Source organism: Protopterus annectens, chromosome 3.part1, assembly GCF_019279795.1.
Source record: "Protopterus annectens isolate FY-2018-M chromosome 3.part1, PAN1.0, whole genome shotgun sequence".
Classification (NCBI taxonomy): domain Eukaryota; kingdom Metazoa; phylum Chordata; order Ceratodontiformes; family Protopteridae; genus Protopterus; species Protopterus annectens.
Window position 1 is genome coordinate 226,642,032 of NC_056732.1, and position 23,436 is coordinate 226,665,467.

Sequence of the window (23,436 nt, forward strand, 5' to 3'; positions counted from 1 at the left end):
ATATGTATATGCTATATCTATCTATTTACATACAAAGACAAAGAAAAACAGAGTGAAAGATATGTGAAGTAGAAAATATCAGCATGGAGTTACCACATTCAAGCTTTCTGACAGACAGTTGGTCGTAGGCTTGCAAACCTCTGGTGAGTCTCTGGCATTAAACTTCACCTCAAAAATATCCATAGCAGTACATTATTCACCACAATGCCTACCCTGCCAGATATCACTGCTTCTATATTTACATTGCATTTACTTTTTATTGACAAGATTTGTTCTGCCAGGTCTATGACAAGTACTAATTGTAGCATGTACTGTAGACTTGTTGCACAGAGAACATTCCCTTTATGTCCTAACCAGGCAAGGAGTTTATGTGGCTGCCCCCACAAAAAGAGAGGATTTTCCTACCTAAATCATCAAAGGACCTGAGTATGTTCATTGACAGTGACCCCATTACCTACTACTGTGTTGATCATGCATATTGGAGAGGTACTGATAGATGGGTTGTACTGCTTTTGAAAAGCCATCAGCTGCATCAGTATCAACTGTCTTATTTACCTCAAGTCTTCTCTGTATGTCTATATTTCTTCTTATTCAAAAGAATTAGCCTATTTTCCTTGCAACATACATGTGGGCTTTAGTCTTCTTGTCAACAAAAGCTGTCAGTCCATTATGATCCCATATCTCTCAACTCTCCAGATTTTTGCCTCATATGTTTGGTCTATTTGTCATACAATTTATGGTTTTCTTGATTTTTGTGGCAAATCAGTGAGGACTGAATTCTCTGAAGAATGACAGATATTTGAGTTTCAGAATTTGTATCCTTCAGAAAATGCACAGTAACAAAAGACCCTTTATTCCAGAAACTTTCTAAAATTATAAGAGCATTATTTAAAATGTGTTGTTATTTGTGGGCTTTGTCCAGATTTTTTTGTGTTGAGAGTATGATCCTGGGTGCTTGGCTGGCACCTGGTGTACTGATGGATATATATGAAGTCATTTATGCACCTGTCTGTTTAGTAGTTGGCATATATTGCAAACAAGCAGTAATTTGAGAGTATGTATTCTTGGAGTGTTAAGTGCTGGACTCACAAGTGCAACACAACATTGACAGTGTCATACAAACTATCAAGAACAGATATCGACAACAGTGTAACAAAAGCCTATCAGCAAAAGTTTCCCTTGGTAACTGGTGAACCCAAGGAATAGCATAGGCATGATTGAAACAGTATTTTAGTAGTATTAATAGTAGTAGTATTTTGTAATGCAAGGAAATGTGGAATCCTGCAAACTTGAATGACAACTATGTCTACTCACTGAATTTCAGTAAGTGACAATACTGTAAAACGTTATCACTGAAAGCTGTGGTACCTGTATGTGTCCCCTTACTGGATGCCACATACCCACATCCTATGTGCCTATTGCAGTTGTAGCTCATGTGTTCCAGTGCTTACCATTAACAATCTGAAAATTCATTCAAGGAAACTGTAGAAGCATCTTGACTAAAGAAACTCCAGCTGTACTCGGTTTCATACCGCCTACTCAGAGGTGATCTCTGCCTGACATACAAGGCCATGTCCAACCCAGAACTGATGGACATGCTCCACCTAAAGAAAACCATATCCCCTCGAGCCACATGCTCCAGGGATCTAAACCTCACCACAATAATAAATAGGACATGCTGGAAGGATAGATTCCTGTCAGAGACTTCCCATTCTCTGGAACAAGATTCCAATCTACATTAGGCAGAGCTCTTCGCTAACACTCTTCAAGAGAAACCTTGACGAGTGGATGGGAAACAGAAAGTTTACCCCAGGGATCACTTCAATGGCTCTGCTGGACAGAGGCACAGGGAACTAATCTAAGGGAGTGGCGAAAGCCAACACATTCCGGCTAGGCTTATAAATGCCTTTGGTCCGATAGCCTAGTACCTACCTGTGAACCTATGAACCTATATATAGTTGGTCCACTTTGCAGCATTGCTGTTAGAGGTTACAATGGGCATATGGTTGTTAGAGACTCTTTTGCATTGGTGGTGATTTTCTGAGCACAGGCACATGCCATTCTTTGCTTTTCTTGCGAAATCAAGCTATGTGCTAAGATTCCCAAAAGCAAAGCACGAAAGGCCCTCAATTAGATTGAAATGGGCATGCACCATACACTGATGCACTTGCTGTGGTACTTGTATGTGCCCTCTTACTGGATGCCACATACCCACATACTGAGGAGCCCATCACAGTTTATACCTAGACCACTCACGTTATGGGTAACATTTTGGAGATGGACTTTGAGCACTGACTGAATATTGGGTGCTGTGGTGTATGAAGGAATATAAGCTGGACTTTCTCTGCACATCGATAGGCATTGTATGGAGGATAAAGTATGCTGGGACACTGTTGTATCCACCTGATAAGTGAAATCACAGTATCTCCAGTTCTAGGTGGTGAATTACAGTTTTCACTGTATTGTCTTTCCAGAAGGATTTAGAAGTATTGCACAGTTTAGACACAGCTAACACATATACAGTGGTTTTAAAATTAGGAGGTATGATTGCTTAACAGTATACATACACATATTTTATTATAAAAGCATTCTAAATAACTTAGTGTAGTTAAAGAATATTTCACAGAAGTTAATCTAAATAACAGTGTAGTTAAAGAATATTTCACAGAAGTTAAGATGAATTTAAAACTGTTTGGCCCACTGTCAGTATGTATGGGTCCTTCTTCAAACATACACTTCTGATATGGTCTGTACAGCTATGTCATGTAATCTAAAATGCAATCATGCATCATCTGATTTTTATTAAGAAATCTAAAATGCTTCACATTTATAGTAGTTTTGCAATGAGATGCTTCTACAGGATCCTTAAAGTTTCCTTGAATTAATTTTCATATTGTTTATTTGCTGATAACAGACTATGCAACAGTTTATAAGTTCTGTCACACATTGTTGGCAATGTCATTGTCTGCTGTTATTATCCAGAATGTCATTTCAAAATAATATACATCCATTCTGTCAGATTAATATATAAATGTCCTTTAGTACTATCATATGTCATGGCCAACATGAACTTCCATTTTTATAATTCTTCAATATTCAACCATTTTAAAGTTTCAGGCTTCTAACCACAATCAAGGCAGTATTCAGGCACTATGCCATGTTATCGGTTTTGAAATAATTGGTATTTTATACATCAAATGAACTTCTACATACATACATACAGTGGCTATAAAAAGTGTACACAGCCGTGTTAAAATGCCAGGTTTTTGTGATATAAAAAATGAGACCACAATAAATCATTTCAAAACATTTAAATTATTCTATTGCGGTTTAATTTTTTATATCACAAAAACCTGGCATTTTAACAGGGATGTGTACACTTTTTATATCCACTGTATATAAACATATACATACATACATGCATGCATGCAAACAGACCTTAAAATGTGCAACTACTCTGTGTGTGTGTGTGTGTGTGTGTGTGTGTGTGTGTGTGTGTGTGTGTGTGTGTGTGTGTGTGTGTGTGTGTGTGTGTGTGTGTGTGTGTGTGTGTGTGTGTGTGTGTGTGTGTGTGTGTGTGTGTGTGTGTGTGTGTGTGTATGTATATATATATATGTGTGTGTGTGTGTGTATATATATATATATATATATATATATATATATATATATATATATATATATATATATATATATATATATACATATAGATATATATATATATATATATATATATATATATATATATATATATATATATATATATATATATATATATATATATATATATATATATATATATATGTGTGTGTGTACATACACACACACACACACACACACACACACACACATATTTACATTCTCATCAAAACTTATCCAAATGTACTTCAAATGTAGTTGATAAGTTTGATTTTGTAACCAAAAAAAAAAAACACAGGATCCTATTTCCCAAGGGTACAACTACATCTGAGCAGTACTTTTATCCCCGCATATTAATGATCCTAACTCTGATCATATTACAGCTAGACCTGAAGTTTCACAATTGAAAGCATCTTTTTAAAACTATGCAGGCAAAAAGGAGTGTGTCATTTAAAAATGTGCATGGGAGGTATAGTAACTCATCTTCAATATCTTCCTCAATTACAAACCTCTTTACATTATTATGGAAGTGAACCCATCAGACCTGCAAAGGAACTGATTTCTTCTTGTATCTATAACCTCATTCTGTTGGTTACTACACAGAACCCATGACAATAAATAGGGTGAGCACATAAATTGACCAGTAAAGTAAGAGCTTCACCAAGAGATTTGGTTGTCCCTTCACCATGACACTCCAGTACAATATTCCACAAACATGTCACTGCTACATCCACCAGATGGCCATATTCTCTTTTACCTTCAGTTGGGAGCAAGACAACTCCAAAGTACACAAACTTCTCTATTTATGGTAGCTTTTTCCACCTAAATCCATAGAGAGCAGGCCACTCTTTGGTAAAAAATCATGACCTCTTATGCCCTCTCATTTGGAATTATTGCTTCCATCCAAAAGTACAGTTGTGTACACTTACCATAAATGTAGATGTTCGAGTGTATTCACTGTTGCAGTCATCACATTTGGGTTATCTGCTTGCATTACTCCTCAGTCAGTCTTATTATCAAAGTCTTGGGTCCTGCATCAGTTGCTGTCTCATCTTCCATGACGTCAGGTAGTCAGGGCTATAAAGCACCATCCAGGAAATTACTAGATGTAGACCTGTGAAAACCACGGCTCGTACTCGGGATGTAATCCTAAAAACCTTTATTCCAAAACAACGTCACTCCATGAAGCAGTACATAAGATAACACAAAGAAACAGCTGGTTAAGCGCTTTCAACTGGCGACCCAGTCTTCTTCAGAACACATAACAAATTGTTTGAAAACCTTATATAGTATCCCATTGAATTCATTTTCAAAAAGTCCGCCAAAACTTTTAAAGGTATACTGCCCAATTCACTAAATATGAAGTTCTCATAATAACATAATCCATTTAACTGTGTAAGATGTAAAAACATGTTGTTCAGTGATAACGTGAATACAATAATACACGAAATTCTCATAACATCCTAAAATATGTGACATCTAAAAAACTCTAACCATATCTAAAACTATTGTACTATGGGATTCTACCCGCAATTGTCATAAAATATAATATATATCCTGTCCCTTTTTTCTATTAAAACATGAGATGAAATCCTCACTTTAAAAACACTTTGAAGTACTTGAAAAATATATATATATATGTGTACTTATTCTATATAAAATGTGTATGTATGCATCTAGAACTCTAACCATGTGATAATAAACTACTAAGAAATATATTCATAAGCTATCCTATACTATAAGGTCCCTAATATTAACTCTTACTATCAGGACAAAATCAGGAAAGGTTTAATACTAACAAAGTCATTTAATCCTGGATACCTAGTGGCGTCGGTGAATATCTGCCACTTACTTTCTAATGATGCTAGAATCATCTTCCAGTTCCCTCCAAAAGGGGTACAGTTGACTTGATCAATAATAGCAAATCGGAAACTATGATCGTCACCTTTATCCAAAATGTGTCTATAAAGGGCGTTTTTATTATCGCATTTTTGAATGCGATACAAATGTTCATAGATACGTTTTTTCAATTGTCTCTCTGTTTTGCCAATATAATATGCCTGGCAAATACAGCAAGTAGCTATGTACACAACCTGTCTAGTATTACAATTTCCTGTCCTTATCTTAATTCTCGTGTGATTAATGTCTTCTAATTGTATATGTAGTGCCTCATTTATATATCTACATTGGTTACATCTCCCACATTTCGATGTGCCTTTGTATTTCTCATCATGAATTGTAGTGTTACTTGCTTTCTCCAATATTCTTTTCAAATTGGGCGCTGTTTTAAATATATATTTGGGAGTTGGTCCTACATATTTAACTAAGTTGGAGGTCAAAATGATGTCCCAATGTCTGCGGAAAATGTCCAGAATATAATTGGTCTGTGGTGTATAGGTTAGTACACAACTTCGTCCATGATATGCATTGTCCTCTCCAACCTCATTAACTTTAATCTCATAGTTACCTAATAGGGGCAGATATTTCTTTCCCCATTCGCTCTGAACATATTGTATTGTGTCATTGATCATATACTCGGGGTATCCTCGGTTAAGGAATAACTTTTTAATAAAATCCAATTCTACTTTCATTACACTTTCCGTGGAGGACATCCTGGCTGCCCTAATACACTGACCCTTTACCACATTTTTAAATACATGTGGTGGATGATTACTTGAAAAATGTATATAATCATTAGAAAAAGTAGGTTTCCTGTATATCTTGGATGTGAAACCTAAATTATCGTGTCCAACTAAAATATCCAAATAGGGTATCTCGGTTTTACTGTAATTGTGTGTAAATTTTAAAAATCCAGTAGTCCCATTAAGAAAATTCAAAAATTCCTGCAACCTATCCGTGGATGCCTTCCATAAAATAAAGATATCGTCCAGATATCTAGCATAAAAAATTATATCTGTGTAAAATTCACTTTTAAAAAGAACCTCGGACTCCCATTCCAACATCACTAAATTAGCAAATATGGGAGCACAGGATGCTCCCATTGCAACTCCTCTCGTTTGTCTAAAGTACTCTCCCTGAAAGGTAATATAATTATGATCTAATACAAGTTCCATCATGTCACATAGTAAGCTCACTTTATCCCAATCCAAACCTGAATATTTACGTAAACTGCTATTGAAATATTCAAGGCCTATATCTTTAGGAATGCTGGAAAAAAAGATCCACAATATCGATGTTCAAAAACGTAATATTAGGAATCCATTTGTCCTTAGTAAGTTTCCCTAAAAAGTTCCATGAATCCTTCATGATATGTGGAATAACCTTGTAAATATGTTTGAGCTGACCATCAATTAATTTACCAATGTTGAATGTTTTCGACTTTGATCCAGATGCAATCGGTCGAAATGGTGGATTGTCCAATGATTTGTGTGTTTTGGGAATACCTACTATTTTAGCCAACACTGGGTGATCGTTTTTCAAAAACATATAAGTGTCATTAGTAATCCTATTATCTATCAAATACTCTTCAATCGCCAGATCAATCCGTCTATGGCCTATATTAATTTGGTTAATAGAAACACTTTCGTAATTATCAGTTCTATGTAGAAGTTGATAAATGATGGAATTATATTCTACAGTGGGGAATAAAACTATCCCTCCACCCTTATCTGGTTTCATAATCCGAACTTCTTTGTTGCATGTAACATGCTTCAAACATTCCCTTTCCTTGTGTGTAAGATTGTTATTTGCAACATTATCCTTAGAATCATCTCTCTGTTTCTTATGTAACCAATATATATCTTTACACACTAATTTCTCAAAATTGGTAATATTAGGATTAGAAATTGGAATGTACGTACTTCTCTTACGTATATTTTGATACCCTTTATTGTGTTGGTTAACTTCTTGTGACCCTTCATTGTCAAAATTAATAGCTAGATTAAGTTTCCGACAATATAACTTGATTTGTTTAATATTGTCAACTAAGTCCATCCTAGCTGTAGGTATAAATTTCATACCCTTACTCATAACTCTCACAAATTCTTCATCTACCTCCACGTCAGTATAATTGAAAATATTGAAGCCATCATAACTGGTAAATATACGCTTAGTCCAATCAGAACTAAAAACTTCTTGCGTAAGGCTCTCAATATTTTCATGTAAATTATCAGTTGGTGGCTTCAATGGTGTGTTGTACAACATGGATGTATCTACACAATAACTAGTGTGGAAATTATTCGTTACTTCCTGTAGTTGTTCCACTGTCTGTTTAAATTCCTCCTGGGTTGTGGTTTGCCCCCCTGAAAATTTTCATCCCTATAGGAATTCCTAGATGGTGGTCTAGTTACTTGATAAGTAAATTCCTGTTCTCGTCCTTTCTCAGATGGCCAAATATATGCCCTGTCGAGTTTATACAATTCTATATCCCTACTTATTTTTCTACTCTTCCTCTCAAATATGTTACGTGCTTTGTTGTCAGCGTAGTAAAATTGTTTTTTAAACAACTCTTTCCAAGAATGGTTACATAAGAAACAGAGATATGATTCTAAGGATAATGTTGCAAATAACAATCTTACACACAAGGAAAGGGAATGTTTGAAGCGTGTTACATGCAACAAAGAAGTTCGGATTATGAAACCAGATAAGGGTGGAGGGATAGTTTTATTCCCCACTGTAGAATATAATTCCATCATTTATCAACTTCTACATAGAACTGATAATTACGAAAGTGTTTCTATTAACCAAATTAATATAGGCCATAGATGGATTGATCTGGCGATTGAAGAGTATTTGATAGATAATAGGATTACTAATGACACTTATATGTTTTTGAAAAACGATCACCCAGTGTTGGCTAAAATAGTAGGTATTCCCAAAACACACAAATCATTGGACAATCCACCATTTCGACCGATTGTATCTGGATCAAAGTCGAAAACATTCAACATTGGTAAATTAATTGATGGTCAGCTCAAACATATATACAAGGTTATTCCACATATCATGAAGGATTCATGGAACTTTTTAGGGAAACTTACTAAGGACAAATGGATTCCTAATATTACGTTTTTGACCATCGATGTTGTGGATCTTTTTTCCAGCATTCCTAAAGATATAGGCCTTGAATATTTCAATAGCAGTTTACGTAAATATTCAGGTTTGGATTGGGATAAAGTGAGCTTACTATGTGACATGATGGAACTTGTATTAGATCATAATTATATTACCTTTCAGGGAGAGTACTTTAGACAAATGAGAGGAGTTGCAATGGGAGCATCCTGTGCTCCCATATTTGCTAATTTAGTGATGTTGGAATGGGAGTCCGAGGTTCTTTTTAAAAGTGAATTTTACACAGATATAATTTTTTATGCTAGATATCTGGACGATATCTTTATTTTATGGAAGGCATCCACGGATAGGTTGCAGGAATTTTTTAATTTTCTTAATGGGACTACTGGATTTTTAAAATTTACACACAATTACAGTAAAACCGAGATACCCTATTTGGATATTTTAGTTGGACACGATAATTTAGGTTTCACATCCAAGATATACAGGAAACCTACTTTTTCTAATGATTATATACATTTTTCAAGTAATCATCCACCACATGTATTTAAAAATGTGGTAAAGGGTCAGTGTATTAGGGCAGCCAGGATGTCCTCCACGGAAAGTGTAATGAAAGTAGAACTGGATTTTATTAAAAAGTTATTCCTTAACCGAGGATACCCCGAGTATATGATCAATGACACAATACAATACGTTCAGAGCGAATGGGGAAAGAAATATCTGCCCCTATTAGGTAACTATGAGATTAAAGTTAATGAGGTTGGAGAGGACAATGCATATTATGGACGAAGTTGTGTACTAACCTATACACCACAGACCAATTATATTCTGGACATTTTACGCAGACATTGGGACATCATTTTGACCTCCAACTTAGTTAAATATGTAGGATCAACTCCCAAATATATATTTAAAACAGCGCCCAATTTGAAAAGAATATTGGAGAAAGCAAGTAACACTACAATTCATGATGAGAAATACAAAGGCACATCGAAATGTGGGAGATGTAACCAATGTAGATATATAAATGAGGCACTATATATACAATTAGAAGACATTAATCACATGAGAATTAAGATAAGGACAGGAAATTGTAATACTAGACAGGTTGTGTACATAGCTACTTGCTGTATTTGCCAGGCATATTATATTGGCAAAACAGAGAGACAATTGAAAAAACGTATCTATGAACATTTGTATCGCATTCAAAAATGCGATAATAAAAACGCCCTTTATAGACACATTTTGGATAAAGGTGACGATCATAGTTTCGGATTTGCTATTATTGATCAAGTCAACTATACCCCTTTTGGAGGGAACTGGAAGATGATTCTAGCATCATTAGAAAGTAAGTGGCAGATATTCATCGACGCCACTAGGTATCCAGGATTAAATGACTTTGTTAGTATTAAACCTTTCCTGATTTTGTCCTGATAGTAAGAGTTAATATTAGGGACCTTATAGTATAGGATAGCTTATGAATATATTTCTTAGTAGTTTATTATCACATGGTTAGAGTTCTAGATGCATACATACACATTTTATATAGAATAAGTGCACATATATATATATATATATTTTTTTCAAGTACTTCAAAGTGTTTTTAAAGTGAGATTTCATCTCATGTTTTAATAGAAAAAAGGGACAGGATATATATTATATTTTATGACAATTGCGGGTAGAATCCCATAGTACAATAGTTTTAGATATGGTTAGAGTTTTTTAGATGTCACATATTTTAGGATGTTATGAGAATTTCGTGTATTATTGTATTCACGTTATCACTGAACAACATGTTTTTACATCTTACACAGTTAAATGGATTATGTTATTATGAGAACTTCATATTTAGTGAATTGGGCAGTATACCTTTAAAAGTTTTGGCGGACTTTTTGAAAATGAATTCAATGGGATACTATATAAGGTTTTCAAACAATTTGTTATGTGTTCTGAAGAAGACTGGGTCGCCAGTTGAAAGTGCTTAACCAGCTGTTTCTTTGTGTTATCTTATGTACTGGTTTATGTACTGCTTCGTGGAGTGACGTTGTTTTGGAATAAAGGTTTTTAGGATTACATCCCGAGTACGAGCCGTGGTTTTCACAGGTCTACATCTACTAATTTCCTGGTTGGTGTTTTCTTTCCGTTGCTTTCAGGGCTATAAAGCATGCAGCCACCACTATTGCATTAGTTTTACTTGCCCCAGATGTCAGGTGCCCCCATAATGGGAAACAATTATATACAAGGTTACACCTCCCAACAAAAAGGCAAATACACCAAAAACCTTTAAACATAGTAAACAAGAACAGAAGTATCATCAATAGAAGTCAGGGGGGTGGAGGGAGGGTAAGCAGGACTGCAACAGTGAATACACTCGAACATCTACATTTATGGTAAGTGTACACAACTGTACTATGTTCTTCATATTTCACTGTTGCAGTTATCACATTTGGGTAGATTCCCAAAGCTAAGGATGGGAGGATGTAATTAGATAGCATTAGGACCAGCTATAAAGCCCTGCAAGACTGCAGTGGCAAACCAGCTCTGGATTTAGAAAAAATTGGCAAGTGGTAATGCCTGGTGAAGGTATGTACAGAACTCCAGGTAGCAGCTTCTAGAATGTCCCTGGTAGGTACACCTCTGAGAAAGACTGTAGAGGTAGATACAGCCCTGGTTGAATGTGGTCTTATCCCCTGTGGGGTAGGTTTTCCATGATGCTTATAGCAGAAATGAATGTAATGGACTATCCACTTAGAAATGGTTTGCTTTGAAATGGCCTTCCCCTCTGCCCCTGCAGAAAATGCAACCAGCAGCTGTTCAGATTTCCTGAGAGGCTTAGTCCTGTCCAAGTAAAATCTAAGTTGTCTGTGCATGTCCAAGGAGTGCAGTATTCATCCCCCTTTGTTCTGTGGATTAGAAAAGAAGGTTGGCAAATGAATGGACTGATTAAGGGCCACACTGGATACCACCTTGGGAATGAAGGAGGGATTGGTCCTAAGAGACACCCTGTCAGCATGAAAGATGATGAAAGGCTCCACTGCTATGAGGGCCTGTAATTCAGGCACCCTTCTTGCTGAAGTGATGGCTAGAAGGAAGGCTGTTTTCCAAGAAAGGAATCTCAACTCTGCATTTGCAGCTGGCTCAAAGGGAGGTATAGTGTGCTATTCCAATACAAAGTTAAGGTCCCAGGCTGGAGTAGGGGCTCTCCTGGGTGGTCTTAAATTTTTGGCCCCTCTGAGGAATTGCTTCAGCAGTGGATTAGAGAAGAGGGGTGGTTCTGTGTTGCAATGAGCTGAAATGGCTGAGGCATGAATTTTGATGGAGGAAAAGAAAAGGCCCTTGTGAAGCATCTCAGTTAAGAATATGGGGTAAATTGGGTGCTGCTGTGCCTATCCCCTTAGTTTGGCTCCAGGAACAGGATCTTCTCCATTTTTCAGCATAGGATTTTCTACTACTAGGCCTCCTTGCCTCCAGGATGACATCCATCACTTGCTTACTGAGGGATGGTAATGGAGAGATCAGGTAATTAGCCAGGCTGCCAAGTTCAAGGTTTGAAGTTGTGGGTGCAGAATCTGGCCCCCCTTGCTGGGACAGCAGGGCAGGGGTCTGAGGCAGGTGCCATGGTGCCAGCAGTGAAACACTGTGCAAGAGGCGGTACCAGTGTTGGCATGGCCAGTCTGGTGCAGTCAGTATTGTCCTTGGTTTGTCCTGTTTGATCTTTAGTAGCACCTTGGAGAGGGGAGACAGAGGGGGAAAGGCATAAACTGATAGATTTTTCCAGGTGAAGGACAGGGCATCCACTTTCCAAGTTTGTTTATGGGGAGTCCTTGTGCAGAATTTGTCCAATTGGTAGTTTTGGGGGGAAGCAAACAGGTATATCTCTGGGCCCCCCATTTGTTCCACGACATGTTGAATATCTTTGGTTCCAGTTTCCACTTGTGCGGGTCCATGAGATTTCTGCTTAGGTCGTCTGCCAGTGTATTTAGCTTTCCTGGCAGGAATTGAGCCTGTAGGTGCACTTGGTAGCTCAAGGCGGTGTTCCACAGAGCCATGGCTAGTCTGCAAGGAGGGTATGAGTGGATTCCCCCCTGCTTGTTAATGTACCACATAACAGTGGTGTTGTCTGTCTTTACCAATAATTGTCCTGGAAGAATGTGGTCCTTGAATGCTGTCAGAGCATTCTGTACAGCTAACATTACTTTTTGATTGATATGCAAGTGCATTTGATGTGGTTCCATTTGCCTTGAATGCATTGCCCTACCAAGTGAGTCCCCCATGCATAGTCTGATGCATCTGTTGTTATGGTTTGGGTGGCAGGGGGTAGAGTGAATGACAGTCCCTTGTTTTGGTGGCAGGCCTCTGCCCACCAAAGGAACTCTATCTGTAGACAAGGTATGATAGGAATCATTGATTCTAGATCCTGAGAATGTTGACACCATAGGCTTTTTAGATACCATTGTAGTTTCCTCAATCTTGCATATGGAATTAGTAGAATGCAAGAGGCCATGAACCCCAGGGCTTGCAGTATTTTCCTTGTGGATAGCTGGGTTTTGGTGGCCAGTAGTTTGAGGTAGACTATCAATTGAATTTGTGTCTCTGGCATGAGGTAGGCCATCTTGGAAGTTGTATTCAAGCTTGCTCCCAGGAATACAATTTGTTGGCATGGTACCAGATGTGATTTATTTTTGTTTATGGTGTACTCCAGAGACGTTAGCAATTTCTTTACAAATGCCAGATGATTTAAAAGTATGTCCTGGGTTTCTGCCTGAATTAGACAATCGTCCAGGTATGGGTATATTTGAATATTTCTTTGCCTGCAAAATGCAATGACTGGAGCTAGGCACTTTGTGAATACCCTGGGTGCAGTAGATAAGCCAAAGGGCAGTGCAGAGAACTGATGAGTGCATGTAGCCTGCTTTGAAGCATAGGTATCTTCTGCAAGATTCCCTTATTGGGATGTGCAGGTAGGCTTCCTTTAAATCCAGTGTTGCCAACCAGACATCTTTGCCTAGCATGGGAAGCAGCTGATGAAGAGTTAACATCTTGAATTTTGGGAATACCAAAAATGTGTTTAGGATAGACAGGTCCAAGATAGGACACCAGGAATTGTCTTTTCTGGATATCAGGAAAAGCCTTGAGTAGAAACCTTGTCCCCATACTTCTTCTAGACAGGTTGAATAGCCCTGATGCTTAAAAGAGAGAGAACTTCCTTTTGAGCCTCTGCCTACTGATTTGGGGGTAGGTCTAGCCAACCGTTTGGGGTTGGTAAGGAGTGGAAGTGAAATCTGTATCCTTGGGAAACTATTTAAAAGCCATTTGTCCGGGGTAATGAGTTCCCCATTCTTTGCATGCAGGGCAATCTTTCCCCCTAAATGAGCAGTCAGTTGAGCAGGGCTTGGAAGGTTTAAAGTTAAGTCATTGAGACAGTTTACCATAGGAGGGAGTCTTACTACTCCCTGCTTTGGAAGTGGGAGCTCCCCACTGCTTAGGCCAGTGAGTACATTAGGACTGAAGTCTGGGTGTTCTGCTGGTTCTGGGTTTGGACTGAGAAGGCCTGGAAGAGGCAGGAAAGGACCAGTTCTTAGAGGGCCAATGCCTACTAAATCTGGGGGGCTGTACTTGCAGGAAATCTTTAACAGTTTTAGATTTAGCTTTTTCCTCCATCTTTTTAAGTACTTCTTCTGCTTTGTTGCCAAACAGGCTGTCTTGGTTTAAGGGAGCATCCAGTAATTTAGCTTTAACATGATCTGGCAAAAATTTCTCCTTAAGCCAAGCATGCCTTCTAAGTACAGACCCAGTGACAGCAGGCCTGCAAGATGCCTCTAATGAATCAAAACCACATTGCAAAGTATGTTTTCCAACTTGTTCAGCAGAATGCATTAAATCCTGTAAATCTTTATTTTCAGCACAGTTAGGAATCATCATTTTCAGTTTAAGCAATCCAGTAATAAGCTGTTGATATTTTAACATATGAAACTGGCAGTTTAAGGCCCTAATGGCCAAGGTTGCAGAAGTGTATACCTTCTTACCCCATCTATCCAGTGCCCTGGAATCTCTATTAGAGGGGGCAGGATTTTTGGCAGTAGTAGCCTAAATGCCCTTGGGTCCCTGTTAAATGGTCTCAGGATCCGCAGTAGGATTTTTAAAGAGGAACATGTGAGAGTCAGGTACTCTGTAATACCTATCAGGTTTTCTGGGAGCAGGAGGTAAAGAGTCATGGGCCAGGCTAGAGTCCGAGAAGGCATCATCTACAATGTCCCGTACAGGAGGTATAGCTAAAGGCCTGTGTTGGGGCAGGAGTAAGAATTCCCTAAGCCTCTTTTTGGAGTCAGAGTAATCCTGGCTTTCCCAGTGAAAATGCTCCCTAAGAGTATGCAAGGTTTCACCAAAAGAGAAATCCTCTGGAGGGGAAGCAGAGGGAATGGAGTCCTTTGCACCGGAATCCTCATAGGTAGATAAGGGCAAATCCTGGTCATCAGAGAAAACAGAAATTTCAGAGTCCTGATCATAAGAATCAGAAGGAAAATCAGTCCTAGGTCTCTTAGAGGGGGAAGGGTGGCTTCCCCTGATTAGAGTAATAAGGTCTTCAGCCATTCTTATCATTTGTTTTTTAGGCATAGGGGCCTGACCATGCGGTCTGGGTGCCGGTTTTCTAGGCATGGATTGAGTTTTAGGCCTTGAAGAAGAAGATGGTGTTGGCTTAATATGCAAGTCAGTAGGCCTGAATACACCCTCAGAAGCCGGTGCCTGCACAGTGGCTCCGGACCCATCCAAGGTAGAGACATCCGCAGGTTCCACAGTCGAAGAAGCATCTCGCAGCATACTAAACTCTGAATGGGTCTCAGTAGAGGTCTGCGAATCTGAAGTAGCAGGTATTAGGGGATGTGAAAGTGCCTCACTGAGTACCAGCGAACTGGTGACTAGCTTAGGAGAAGCATCGTCAGCAGCTTTGGACCTATGTGTTCTGTCTCTGTCTTTATCTTTGCATTTTTTCAGAATGTCGGTAGTTGGGTGGCTTACCAAAGCCATTTCTGGATAACTGAACCGAGTGCCAAAATATTTAGATGTGGAAATGAACCGATGACGAATAGTACGAGGTTTGAATAAGGCACAAAACCGACAGCGAGGTACGTCGTGGTCTGGGCCTAAGCAAGGAATGCAATACGAATGAAAATCTTAATGAGGTATTTGCTTTCTACAAGAAATGCAATTGTTAACTTTTATTGACATCGGTTTAGAGCAAGAAAAAGGTTCCCCAACAGGGTACTTAGCTTAGTCGAAAACTTTGGATCTGAAACTCGAAAATGAAAATTTCCAGAGTTGGCCGACCAGCACTTGTGAACTGCTTCTGCTTTGGGCACCGCACAGCAAGAAAGACTGGTGTAATGGCATTGGCTGCATGCTTTATACCCCTGACTACCTGACGTCATGGAAGATGAGACAGAAACTTATGCAGGACCCAAGACTTTGATAATCAGGCTGACTGAGGGTTACTGCAAGCAGACAACCCAAATGTGATGACTGCAACAGTGAAACACAAAGAACATCCACATTACACTTAGCAGCAAAACAATGTTGTGCATTCTGGATATCGGAATCACTTGGGACCAACAGGGAAATGCTATCTGTAAGCAAATAGATGGTTGTGCTGTTCAGTTCCACTGCACCCAAAGAACTGTTAAGTAAATTTTGGATGCCGGACAGTTGTTCATTGACACTTACCACAAATGCAATGTGATCAGGAAAATATCACTAAAAGCCCCTTTCAATGAACTCAGGTTTACACTTTTACTCATTACTTCCCTTTTCAACCACTGAACTAAAAAAGATGGCTTTCACAGAAGATTTTTTCACAAAATTTTGGGTTTAGGGTAAGGGACATTGATGCGCCTGCATTAATTTATAAATCTACTACTTTTTCCTTAATAAATACATACATTGAGATGATAATATTTACTAAGGAGTACAGAGTTTAAGATATCGGCACTGGGGCACAAAGGACTCGCTCCCATAATTGTCAAGACTGCCTTTGTTTAAAGTTAATTTTTGTTTTGTGAATTCTAAGAAAGAGTGTTGAAAGACAACTCAATGACATGAACCATATCCCTTAAAAAAAAACAAAAAAAAAACAAGGCTGGAACCATTGCAGTCCCACACTGAATACTCTTCAAACCTCAGCTGTTTTGGTGTCCTATTCATGAAAACTAAGAGAATGAAGAGAAAAGGCTCTCCATTGGCAGCGTTGTAATCCCACTTTGAATACATTTGACGATGCAGAGAATGTGGACACAACTCTTTCTTGCAAGGACAGAATAGCATGTGGAGAGACATGTCAGCATTCACATCCATATGCCCTTTATTTACTCCATGGTCTTGACACTAGTTATTTGTTCAGGACAGTACCTCTGTCCTCTAGAAGGATTTTGGTGTCCACTGGGGAGTTTTTGATGGTATCAAGTTTGCAGTCATCTGCAAACTTGGTAAGTAACAAACCCTTAACATTTAGCTTTGACCTCTACAAATGGAATCCCAAAGTCGATTGGCCAAGGACTGAATCTTGGGGTATACTGCTAGTGAAGTTTTTTTGGAGGTGGCACAGCTGCCCACCCTAGTTTCCTGGATCGTATTTCTGAGGCAATTTGCTGTTCAATGAATTACACAGAGACTAACATTTATCTGGAGAGCGTTTAGCTATGACACCTGAGTATGAGATGGTGTTGACCACATTTGCAAGGTCTAGATATGTTATGTACACTGTTATATTCTTATCCATTGTTTCTGCAACTTTTTTGAGGAAGTCTACAAGGATAAGTAAGCAAGACTTGTCACAGCAAAAGGGTTGGGTTGGGTCTTTGTAGGTTACCAATATCCTTATTTATTAAATCCATATTGGTACTTTCCATAGCCTTACAGATGAGAGTGGTCAGATCTATGGGTCTATAATTACCTGGATCCATTGAAACTGCATTTTTGTAAAATGGAATGACTGTTGCTGTCACCCATTCATCCAGCATAAAGCCTGTTTGGAGGCTGATATTGAATAGCTTCTGAAGGTGATCAGACAAATCACATTTCAGGCTGACTAGCAGGCAGCCTGATATGTTAACTGGCCCCACAGGCATACTGTTTTTGGTCTTAGCTAACACCTTGAGAACTTATTTTTGGGAGATTTGAGGAGGTGCATGTAAGGGTATGTGATCGGAGAATATTTAGGATGTAGTGGGGTGAAGATTGAGCTACATTTGTCTGCCAGCTGACTGGTTAAGCCCTATGGGTCTGATTATGTGATATCATTTATTATTAGCCCTGCACAGTGCTGGCCATTTTTTTCTGAGATTTTTAACGTAATTGAAGAAAGCTTTGTGCTTATCCATCACCTTTGTGGCTAATGTTACCTCATATCAGGCGTTGATTGATTTAACCAGGATCCAGAGTTCATTGTTTACTTTGGCAAGAGTGCTATTGGTATCTTGAGAGTTAAATTTATTTTTCCATGCAATCAGTTGTTTTTGCTTTTATTATAGAGCCTGTTTATACTGGGAGTCCACCATAGGGCTTTGTTTTGTTTTATTTGTGAAGAGGACAGATGCATCTATGTAGCTATTTATATGTGCACAGAATTTGTTAGTGAAGGAATCTGCATAAGGAGTGGGTTCATCAACATGGAAGGAGCTTTTGAATTTAACCAGGTCATTACTGAGCTTTAGTAAATTAGCCATTGCATCATCTCTGAATACTGAGTATTTGCAAGATGCTACAAGCTCCAGTCTTATAGTGAAGTTGATTGCCTTGTGGTCTGATATAATCAGAGAAGAAGTTTCAACTGGTGGGGAGCAAATCATCCCCATATCGGTAAGGACCAAGTTCAGGATTTTATTACCCTTAGTTAGGGTCTGGATGCACTGATCCAGGGAATTTGTATTGATAAAGCCCACAGATGTTTGGACATACATGTTTGAGGATGTATAAGCCTATCAGTTTATGGAAGGAAAGTTGAAGTCTCGTAGGAGAATGGTGTTTGTTTATTACATAGGGTCCCCCTACTAGTTAGGTAGGATTTATGGGCAAAGGGAGACACAGAAGGGGTCCTACTGTTAGCTACATTATGATAGTGGGTTTTGATAATAGTAAGCTGGATATGGAAGAGTTCCGTGTCATTATCTTGTCTAATAAGTCTAGAAATTAAGTGATTTTTTAAATGTGGAGATACCACTGCCTTTAGTGCCTTTGTTTAATATGGTGGGCCTCAGTGTGTGATAAGCAATGAAACCCTGCACTTATGGAGTATTCACAGTGGTATTGGTCTAGGTCTCTGTGAAGATGTATATATATCCATGCTTTCCAGTGTAATAAGCTATTGTTGGGAGTGTAGTTTTTTCTTAAGGCACCTATCATTGAGCAGTAATGCTTTAATGATATCCATATTCTGTTTCTTTATGTTAGAAGCTTTAGAAGACTGACATTGCCTAAAAAGGCACTATGGGAATGGACAGGGATTTAGTTAATATATGAAAACTTTGAGGGAAGAGGTGGAGGCTATCCATGGTAAAGCAGTTGGGACTGTCTATGAGCTCTTCTCAAGCTGATATATTTCCAAATTGTCATTGCTGTCCTAACACAGATTCCTTGCTAGTGGATCTGATACACAAAAAGGTACTAGGGACAAAGAGTTGGACTTTTACAAAGTCAACAACAGCAGAGTTCCAGTGATATTTGATACACCTATGATTCACAAAAATCTGATAGAATCCCCACCTACCCCCATTCAGACTGATAGTGGCAGGGAGGAGACCTAGGGCTTCTTCTTAGGAGAACGTTATTTGAAACTAGTTCTTAAGCAAGTATCTTATTTAGTCAAACACGTTTATAATTCCGTGGACAAAATTGTATAACTAAATGTCACAGCCTGACCATACTGATAACAACAGACATTGTTTCTTTGTAAACTGTTATTCCTAGACTGGTGGAGATAAAGTTGGTAAGACGTCTCTTTAGATAGGTTTGATGAAAAGTATATTTATAATGTAGACATAATGTACACATTACGTGAAGCAGTATTATAGAACATTTGTTCATGTTTGAAGATGAGATCTACCAACAAACTGCTGGGTTTGTTATGGGAGACTTAATGGTTCCAGCCTTAACACATTTATTTATGGCAGTCTGGGAGGAAAAAGCCATTTTTAATCAAGCATTTTAAGGATTGTATTTTTTATGCTCATTCTACTGATGATATTTTTCTATTGTGGAATTACATGGCAGATGGTTTGATCAAATATTTTGAATATGCAAATAACACTAATAATTATTATGTTTTAGGGAATGAAACTTAAATTGACCTTTCCCAATACAATGACAACTATTGCATTTTCCAAATTTGTTGGCATAGTCCAAGCAGCACTGCAACAATATCATCTTGCAGGACTTTAAACAATTCATTTGGAATCATATCATTGTCTGCATAATTATTACTAGCAAGTCTTTCTAGAGCACATTTAACTTTTCTCTCCAGGATGTGTGACTCCAGATCATGGAACATATCATCATACATATCAGTGATGTTAGGATCCTTCTTAAATATTTCTTCTGTATATTACTCTGACCACATCTTAATATTTACTTCTCTTGGGGGTCTTCTGAGCTTTGTCTTTATCTCATCCATTTTCTTGGAATTTTCCATTTATACTGCCAGTATTACTGAAAGGGCACATTGTCTTTCCCATTATGTTTTCCTCGTGTAGTTCATTGCATTGCTTATTTAAATATTTTCCTTCCTTCTTACTGTTCTCTGAAAGTCTGCATTCAGTTTTACATATTTTCCTTTTCTCAATGGCCTTTTGCTTCTATTCTTAACTACTTTTATTCCCCCTACAGAGACACATTTTGCCTACACAATCTTATTTCTGTTTGGAATATTTTTGCTGCAACTTTCTAGGCAATATTGAGGACTTCTCTCCATACTGTATAGTATAGTGATGCCCATGTATAAAGCCATCTCTAGTCTGGAAGTTGGCTTAGAGTATTAAGGAGCTGTTAACAAGCTGTTTCCTGTGGTCAAGTAGTGCAAGATTTGTTTCCCTTAGTCTCCATTGCCTAAATCTGTGACACTAAGCAAGTCACTTAAAAGACACTGCTCCCATGCCAAGTCTGAAAAAGGTCTATGGAGATCACTGCCATAGCCTGAAAGCAAATGCAAATAAATAAAAATAAAGAAATCATTTAGGTTGTTGAAAGAGAGTGTTAGCTATAACCAGTTGCTTATTTTTGCAGAATTCTAGTAGTCTGTACATTACTTCACTTCATACATCAAGGCCAGACTTGACCTTTATTTTAGTTGTACTTCAACTACCAAGTTAGCTTTAATGAATGCATCAATCATCCACAATGAATGCAATACCTTTTTTTTTTTGGTATTATTTCAAGAAGGTGCTGCAGATCCCTATAAAACTAGTTGACTTCTTCCTCTTCTGCAGCTTTATCTATAGTTGTACCATACACTTGCATCATCATAAGAAACTGAATAGCTTGCTTTGTAGTCTGATTGAAATAATTCTAACATTTTTTTTAGTTTCTGATTGATAAATGATTTTCAAAACACCTTTTTACTAACTATGATTAGGTGTTCCATTTCTTCTGCAAGATCATTGCCCACTGTAGAAGATGAAATGATTATCTGATGCAAAATGAACTATTCCAGTCAATTTTCTTCATTAATTTTGTAAATGTCAGCATGTATTTTTGCCATCTCATCTTTAACCACATTAAGTTCATCTTGGTCCGTGCTTCTTATACTTCAAGTTGCAGTAGTATATAATACTTTGCAGCACTGGACTTTCCTTTAATCTCTGAGTGCCCTAGCAGGTAGATGCCCATTCAGCTTTATCCAGCCATGCTACAACATCTTGTACTTGTCTTCTGTTTTTACAGAGGACATCTTCAAACATGATGGTCTTATCTTCCGGTGTCATTTTGAAATGTCTTTGATTGCTTTTGCCAATAGGGCTTTCTTTGCAAAAATACTGAACTGGATTGTCATTACCTTCTTCCGTGGAAGGTATTTAGTTTGAGCTGTCTGCAATGACTTGCTCATTTTAAATGGTTCTACATGGTATGCCTCACACTTTAACTGAGATACAGGGCCTTCTTCACCATGACAAGGTGCATGCAATTACCCTTAGCTATTTTTCTTGATATGTTAAGACATGTGAATACCTAATCTGCTATCTGGTCAGCACAAGATTTCCTCTCAACTGTTACCCCATAGCAACTCCATCGTTTCTGCTGTTTACTGCTGCTTTATAAGGTAGTTCCTGTTAACAAGATATTGTATTTTTGCTATTTGCTATCTATCATTTTAATGTAGATTTTGTGTAAAATCATAACGAAACTAAACTTGTCATCTAGTTTATGTTTCAGGGTTCTTGGCAAACAAATTGTGTACCAAGCCAATATTCATGTACATATTCTATGTGTGTTTGGATTATTGTACATACAGCAGCAACCTGCAGCAAGGATGTTACCGTATTTATTGGCTGACGGACAAACTGTAGATATCAGAGGTTTTAATAAACTCACATTGCTTGACACAAAATCAGACACTTTATAAGCATTAAGCTGCACTGCAAATTCACTAAAACAGTACATGCTAATGAGCTAGGTAAACATTTAAATACATTGAAAATAATACTTAATTTGTTTTAAGCACAACTCACGTGTTACACAAAATGCATATTCCACTTAGACTAATGTAATCTGTAATAATTTATGAAAAACTATGTTTAGTGGCAAAATAAACTTTTGGTCACATTATCAGGTACTACATGTTCATTGACTTCAAATCTAACTCAGTATTTTGTAAGAAAGTTCTTGTTTTTTAAGTAGTCTGTAAACAGTATCATCCTAAGGGGAAGAAAAAACAAAGATTTCCTAAAAGACAATTTTTTGTTATTTAATAGTTGAAACATCAGATTGTACAAGATTAATTACTGTACCTGTCTTCCATCTGTTGCAACTCTCATTTCCTTGAATGTGGAAGTAAATTCCCCTATGAAGTCATGTTTACCATTTGAATCCCAGTCCCAGACTATACACTGAGAAAAAAAAGTGGAAATAAAACAAAAATTATGCATTAAAATATGCACTAAGATATAATCAAATATACTCTAATGTAAGACTTCACAAATGAGCCATATTTTGATGTTACAGGCTTCCATCAGTGGAAATACATACTAAAGGAGCCCTTAAAGTAAAACAACTCCTCACAATTAAAATAAGGTATCTGATATAAAATGTCAATACAAATTGCCTAGAAGAGATGCATGCCAAGTGTTATAAGTGATAAGGAAAAGTGTTAGCTTCCTTGCCACAAATTGTCTTAATTTCCAAGACCATTATATGAATTGCATTTTCATTTATGTCATGCGAACACTTTCTGGTCATATAAATAAAAGCTGTTGTCCAACAGCAATACAAATTTCAGAAGTAAGAATTTGTGTCAATGACTACACACACAAAGTACTTCAGATGCTTTGATCTGCAGTTTCTACACAGAAACATTTACCACTTAAGGCCGTTTTTATTTCAAGCTTGCAACAGAGTCTTAAGTATTTCTTCTGTTACTAATGTTACAGTCACTTGTTGGAAATGCTCTGAAATGATACTCAAACATGGGAGTACAGCTGAATTAAAAATAAAAAGACAGGCAGCATACTTTGCAAAATAATACTTTTGTTAATTGCCAAACAATTCAACATGCAGAAAAGTTACTCTTTT

The 23,436-nt window shown here is 37.6% G+C and overlaps 1 protein-coding gene across 1 annotated transcript in view; it reads right to left on the reverse strand.

The window, feature by feature from the left end:
* LOC122797654 (copine-4-like) overlaps nt 1–23,436 on the reverse strand; it is a 1,365,845-nt gene that overhangs the window by 249,528 nt on the left and 1,092,881 nt on the right. Inside the window, exon 7 of the mRNA XM_044066195.1 lies at nt 22,656–22,754. Coding sequence (XP_043922130.1) covers nt 22,656–22,754 — 99 coding nt within the window. The remainder of the gene's footprint in view (nt 1–22,655; nt 22,755–23,436) is intronic.